General features: G+C 41.1%; 1 protein-coding gene across 2 annotated transcripts in view; it reads right to left on the bottom strand.

The window, feature by feature from the left end:
* Window positions 1-4,927: 4,927 nt before the first annotated feature.
* The window catches only part of trmt61a (tRNA methyltransferase 61A), an 18,227-nt gene continuing 16,380 nt past the window's right edge, over window positions 4,928-6,774 (bottom strand). For both annotated transcript variants that reach the window (XM_067613906.1, XM_067613907.1), the window contains exon 4: window positions 4,928-5,658. In XM_067613906.1, coding sequence (XP_067470007.1) covers window positions 5,345-5,658 — 314 coding nt within the window. In that variant the 3' untranslated portion in view covers window positions 4,928-5,344. The remainder of the gene's footprint in view (window positions 5,659-6,774) is intronic.

Here is a 6,774-nt window from a genome sequence, read left to right as displayed (position 1 = left end):
AAAACCTGAACTATTTTAAGCTCTTAAATCACTCACTCAAAGTCAACTTCTTGTGTCCAGGTCATCCCTGACCTCACTTAGCACAAACAGAGCTGTGGAGGCTCGACACGCCCCCCCTCACCTCGCCCTGAGCTCTGTGTCGACGTCGCGTGCCGCCCCGGCCCGTGCACGCTCTCTTCGCTCTTTGGCAGCGTGGTGGTTTCAATTCTGGACTTTTGCCGGGTATCAGCGCTCGGCTCAGGAGGGCAGAAAACAAGCTGATTAAGCAGAAGGATTTCCAGCAGCTCAGAGCTGCTATTCCCAGCCTCGGCCCGGCAGATTAGACCCTCCGGAGCAGCCTGCTGCTTCTGGTCTTCACTGACTGCTGAGGAATTATTTCAGCTTTCACTCAATTACACGCCTCAGTTTTCTTAAAGCTGACCATTTAAATAATTATATTTTAAAATAAGCAGCTATTATGTAAAGTCTACAGTCATGTAAAAAGTGACTCCATCCCTGCGATTTTATTTAGGGTCATACGCATGGATGTGAGAGCTTGATATGACACAGTGTTAGTATGATTTTATCTGACCCTATGTATTTTACTGATTTTGGATGTTGGACGTGTGACAGAAACATTCCCTAGTCTGCATGACACCTTGGTATAGCCCTTCTGGGGGTCCATGGTCAAGTTTGGAACTGTTCCAGATGTGGGCATGTTGTGACACATAATATGTTGTGAGATAGCTGTCAATCACTTGATGGACGGCTCCCAACTGAGGTAGTGCCCCTGGAAAACATGTTATTCATATGATAAGATACAGATGTGTAACCCTATATAAGCTGTGCATCGACAGTGGTACATTGCCCAGACCATCTTTGTATATGGAATGGACCCGATGGCCATCGTCTAATAAACGTCTACAAAACAAGAACTTCGCCAGCTCTTCCTTTGAACGATATCATCACACATCCTTCCTTTCACACAGCGAGTCATTCCTGATGCCAATTTGGGGGATTTCAAACCTATAGTTTTATAGTTTCTTTTCACACAGAAAAAAAAATCCAAGCAAACCAAAATGCATCTCTAAAAGCCAGAAAGTTCTCTCCTCTCATTGGTCACATGTGTCTGGGGCAGGAGCAACAACGTAAACACAGGAAGAAGGTGCTAAAGAAGCTCCTCACTGCCAAATATCCAGAAGGCACAAAAGCATCCAGATCGAGCCTCCATTCATTCTCCGAGCAACTGGACAACTGCTCCAGGTTCCTGCCTAACACTTAGTTTTAATCTGATTACTCGCTAATTTGTTGGGGAACCGGTGCTACTAAAATACAATGTCAGCTGAGGCAGATCCTGAATTTTTATATATTGTGTGGTTATGTCTGGTGTGTCAAAATCACACTTAAAGAACTTCATTCTACATTATATTGTGTTCTAATGGTACATATTCCAAACTAACACAATTAAGTGTCATTGCAGCAGCACTGGTTGCACTGGACCAAATGGGAACTTGGAGGCATCCGGCTGCACATGATGGCTCAAATATCATATAATTTCCTGTTAAACCTGCAATAACTAATTTTTTTGCCACTTGAGGGCAGCGGAAACAAGTAGTGAACAGAACACTAACATATCATCACCTTTTAAGTTGATATGTTGAACTTGTTATCAATCAGCTGTTTATTTCCACATCCGTCAGTTATGGAGCAACATTATCATTCATTTGGAGTCGTGTTTCTGTCCACTTGGTGAATATAAGTCCAATATTCACTCTCTTTTAGCTCTGTTTTTGTTCTCCACCAACACCTAAGGGAAATATCTGGCCCTTTAGCTGCTAAATGCTCCACTATGTTCACCAGCTAGTCTACAGCTAACTGTGTCTGTTTGCTGTTTGGTGCTGAGCAGGTAGCGTACAGTGGCTTTTTAGAGCTTTTTCTCTGAAAACAGCTGCCTGCTTCGGCCGAAAACAACACCATGAGAGCGCAGAAAGTGAACCAAAACAGTAAAGTTACAGCCATCATCTCCGCATAATGTGCGGACATATGAGCAATAAAATGCATATATATATATATGTGTAATATATGCTGTAAACTGTCATTTACTGTATTTTCAATTTCTTTCAGTCTACGTTAACCTTCACAACAAACTGAATCAGCTGTACGATTCATCATGTAGTTGTGAACATTTTCTTCCTCTTTCTCTCAAGATGAAGTAGAAAACACCAGGTTTGACCACAGCAACACCCACCTCTTTAGCAGAGAGCATTACTCACTTCCTCTACCCACACAGTCCCTGCAGAAAAACTCAAAGACACCCAAACAGTCATTATTCTAGTTCAACGACTTCCCGGTTTCCACTGTTGAACGGTACCAGGAGAAGGCTTATTTATGATCCGTGACTCCCAACCTCACTCCAAAATAATTCCCAGTCGGTCTGGTCTTACATTGTTACCAGGTTTCTTTTGATTTTGTGCCATGTTTCCAATGAATTACAGCTGAGATATTGATAGTGAAACTGCATATTTTCCAGTGGCAGAGTGTGACTGGAGCTGGTCTTTGGCCTAGCCCAGAAATGGAAAATTGGCTGTTCTCACTCAGCCACTCGGTCATGCACGCTCACATGCAACAACCTGTCTTTACACACAGACTCAAACAACCTCAGTGCTTATTATAACCCACAGTAAACCCAGGCTTATACTTTTAACCAGCCAGTACCGTCCCCGACGCACAACAACAGCCTCTAAATGTGGAAGGAGGCTTTCACTAACAGCAGCAATTAGGTGTTGAAACGCTGAAATAATTTGGTCTGATTTAATGTGATTAGAAAATCTGAACAAAATTACGTTGACAGTATAATAAATATGATTTATCAGATATTAAACTCTTCACTCATTAGGAGACGCCGGCCTCCAGTGAAGCTACAGGAAAGAAACAGTCATGAAAAATGAGTATGAACGCCCAGAGTCCAAATTAAATACAGCAGTAATGATTTTCCGGAGCTTCTGGCAGCACCGGACATGTCTCCCTTCGGAGACGAGGGGGAATGGGAAAGCTCAGCCGACACAGTTGATGCAGTGCAGTCAATCAGCCAGGTTGGTTATGAAAGTTGAAGCTGACAGTGTGGAAGTCTGGGAGAAGGAAAAGCACGTCATTCTGTAGCTCCTCCGTGTGCAACTGCAGCCTTTTTTGGTGTGCAGGGACGGTGTCTGCAGGGAGATTCTCACAAGTTTACAGGAACAACAGATGTGCAAGGAGAGGATGGTTTAATATAGCCACTTTTGAGTTTAGCGTTTAGTGAAACTGATTTTTAACTGGATATAAATGAACACTATTAGTTGTACAAAATTGGATGTTATAATTAAGACAAAGTAATCCTGAAATTGTCAATATTTAGGTTTTGTCTCTGTGTCTTTTCTTTAGTAGGTGTTATTACAGCTCGGAGGGCAGAAGCTGCACATTTCAACTTTTTATTTCAGTTATCTGTCTCAACTTGTCTGCTTGCTTGTGTTTTTAGGTGCTTGCTCAATCACAATCAAGCGGCGTTAAAGTGGATATAACATGCTTTTTGTTGTTTTATACTGTTATGACGTCAGACGTTAAACATGGTCAAAGGTCCATAACTTGAGGTGAATATATGTTAAAATACTCCTTGAAAGTCAAAATAAGGGCTTCGTATGCAACGTTACCTCTACTTCCTCCTCACTATGACGTCAGATTGTTCGCACATGCCCATAAATGGCCGTCTGTTCTGTAGCCTTGGTTGCTAAGGTTGTTGCTAAGGTTTTTCCATGTGTTGTTCATGTTGTCCACTCTCATATTTCGGAGTTTATATTTTGAGTAAAGAACAAGAAAAAGAAGTGAAATTCTGTTTACGTAGCCTCCGGAACCAGTGGTCAGCTGAGGGGCGGCTTCTGGAAGCTAACCAATCAGAACATTGGGAGGAGGCCTTAAAGAGACAGGAGCTAAAAAAAAAAAAAAAAATATAGACCTACAAATGTGCATGATATATCCCCTTTAAAGTGGACATATCATGTACATTTCCAGGTCTATATTTATATTCTGGGGCTTTACTTGAATATCTTTGCATTACAGTTAGAAACTCCTTATTTATCTTATACTGGCTCTTTATGCAGCCCCTCAGTTCAGCCTCTGTCTGAAACAAGCAGTTTTAGCTCCTGTCCCTTTAAGGCCCGCCTTCTGATGAGCCCACTGTGTTCTCATTGGTCAGCTTCAGGAAGCTTCCTCCAGTTACAGAGGATATGTAAACAAACTATATTAGTCAGATTTTACTTCTTGTTCTGCACACAAAGCATTCAGAAGCGTTTGGTTTGTCTGTTCTGGTCTCTTGTAGAAACATGGCGGTCCAACATGGTGGGCTCCGTAGAAGAGGACCCGCCCCCTATGTAGATATAAAGGGCCCATTCTAAGGTAACAAAAACACTATTCTTACTCTCAGGTGATTATACACTAATTAAAACATACTTACTACAAGTCCGTTCCGCTAGATGCCACTAAATTCTACACACTGCACCTTTAAGGTGTGTTCGGTGCTTTCAGTCTATTGTGCACTTTGCACTTTGAACTGGATTTCTTGTATGAAAGTTTGCTCTATAAAAAGAGTTTATTATTCTAGCAGGTACTTTCTTGGATATTGTGACAAAGGATCAGTCAAACCAATTTGTAGTTACTTTCCTCCTAAACACAAATATATGGGTATATTTTATAAATCTTTTTTAAAAGTATTTTGGGGGTATTTTTAATGCCTTTGTTGGAGAGATGACAGGGAATGATCGATCTGTGGTAGGTGATCAATGTCTTTCTCAAGGGCAGTTTAGCAGGTCAAATTAGCTGCTGAAGGGATTAAACCTTTGACCTTTCATTGACAGTACTTCCTTTTCTGCAGCTTGTTGATGCTGTGACACAACAAAACAAAAAATCCAAAAAAAAGAATATTTTCCCACATTTATTGTATTTACTTGAATACAAAAGTGCAAAAAAAAAGAAAAAAAAAAAAAGAATTTCTTCCCCCCACAAATGAAAACAGTGATTAAGAGTGATTTCTATAAAAGGGGAGGCACTTTCACAGTTATGATCCTCAAAGTTATAAAGTATATTCTTCTCAAATTAAATTGCTGTCGACTTTATTTTCACTCTCGCTTGATGCAAGCAACAAACCGGTGCCAAGCGTCAGGAGCATAAAGTTATGCAACATAAAACTGTAAATCCTCTTGGCGCTGTAGTGCCAGCTGGGACCTGGAGGAGCCTGGTACCCCCGCTGGATTTACAGTCTGGGAAATACTCTAAAACGAGGCACAAAGTACAGATTATGAACCACTTCCTATTTACTTGTAGTGAACATAAAGTTCTAGGTTCGTGGTTTGGTGGCGAAGGTCAGGTACCCCGTGTGACCTGGTATTTCTCTGGGTGGTGTGGTGGTCTTCATGGTGACAGAATTGTGGTTCGGAGCAGAGGTCGGAGGCGACTTCTCTGAGGAATCGGGCTGATTCTGAGCTGAGGGGTCGGGGCCGAAGTCGGGCAGCGGCAGAGAGACGGTTCGCACGTCGTGGACTCTCAGCAGGACCTCCAAGGTGTTGATCTCCTGAAAGCCGTGATCCGCCAGAGTCTCACACGTCCTCTGAACCTGCTCGATGCACGGAGAGAACGAGCACACCCGACCTCCTGCAGAGAGAAAGAGAGAGAGAACAAACCAACAGTGAACAAATGATGATTCTGGTCATGTTTTGGGCTGTTTATAGTTTTAATAAACAACTAAAAAACACAAAATTCTTTTTCTTTTACCCACAAATTCGTTGAATAAATGACAACCAAATTATTTTACTCTGTTATTTAACTTTCACATCCTCTTTTTTCCTATTTTTTCTGTCATTTCACTTTAAACCTGAATGGTGGCGCTAGAGGAAAGTCAAGGGATCACCAGTAAGATAGCTGGTGATCTATTAATCAATTAATTGACTCCAGCACCATTTCCATCTCTAGAGCAACGCTGCTAGTGTGGCTAAAAAACGCATCTGTTAACTTGTGTTATTTATCTTCAAACCTTTGGTTCATATTGTCAAAGCAGTCAACTACCCAGTGACCCTAAAGCCTCATGTTTACTCCAGACCGTTTGGGTCTAAATAATTTGATTAATTAGTTAGAAATTTGCACCGATGATGTATAATATCAACTCTGACATCTTGTGGTCCTGGTCTTGAAGAGGGAATCTGTATCAAAATCTAGTTTTAAGACTTTAATAGTTTATATTGAGCTCATTTGTTGTAAAGTTGTGTTTTATCGAGGGACAGGTAGTATTAATCCATCATAGCAGTACTATAAGGCTGCAACATATTATTATTTTCATTACCAATAGGTCTGACGGTTATTTTCTTTAATAATCGATTGATTGTTCGGTGTATAAAATATCAGAAAACAGTGAAACATGCTGATCATTATTCCCTGAAGCCCAAGTTAACATATTCAGATTTGTAGTTTTGTTTGACAAAAAGTCAAAAACCCAAAGATGTTGAGTTTACTGTCATAGAAAACTGTGAAAACTAGCAAATATTGACATGAGAGAGGCTGGTGGCAGAGAATTTTTGGCATTTTTGCTCAACAAATGCCATCGACTAATTGATTAATCATCTAATCATTTCAGGTCTAGAGTACTACTATGTTCAGTTGGGGTGTACAGGAGCCCCAGAGGAGGTTAATCCAGCCAGACATGTTGTCAAAATATAAAACAGAAGCGATAACTTCGTCTTCTGCTTGTACTCAAACAGTGATCTGAGCTATACG

The sequence above is a fragment of the Thunnus thynnus genome, chromosome 16 (genome assembly GCF_963924715.1).
Source record: "Thunnus thynnus chromosome 16, fThuThy2.1, whole genome shotgun sequence".
Lineage (NCBI taxonomy): Eukaryota > Metazoa > Chordata > Actinopteri > Scombriformes > Scombridae > Thunnus > Thunnus thynnus.
This window is presented reverse-complemented; position numbering and strand designations above follow the sequence as displayed.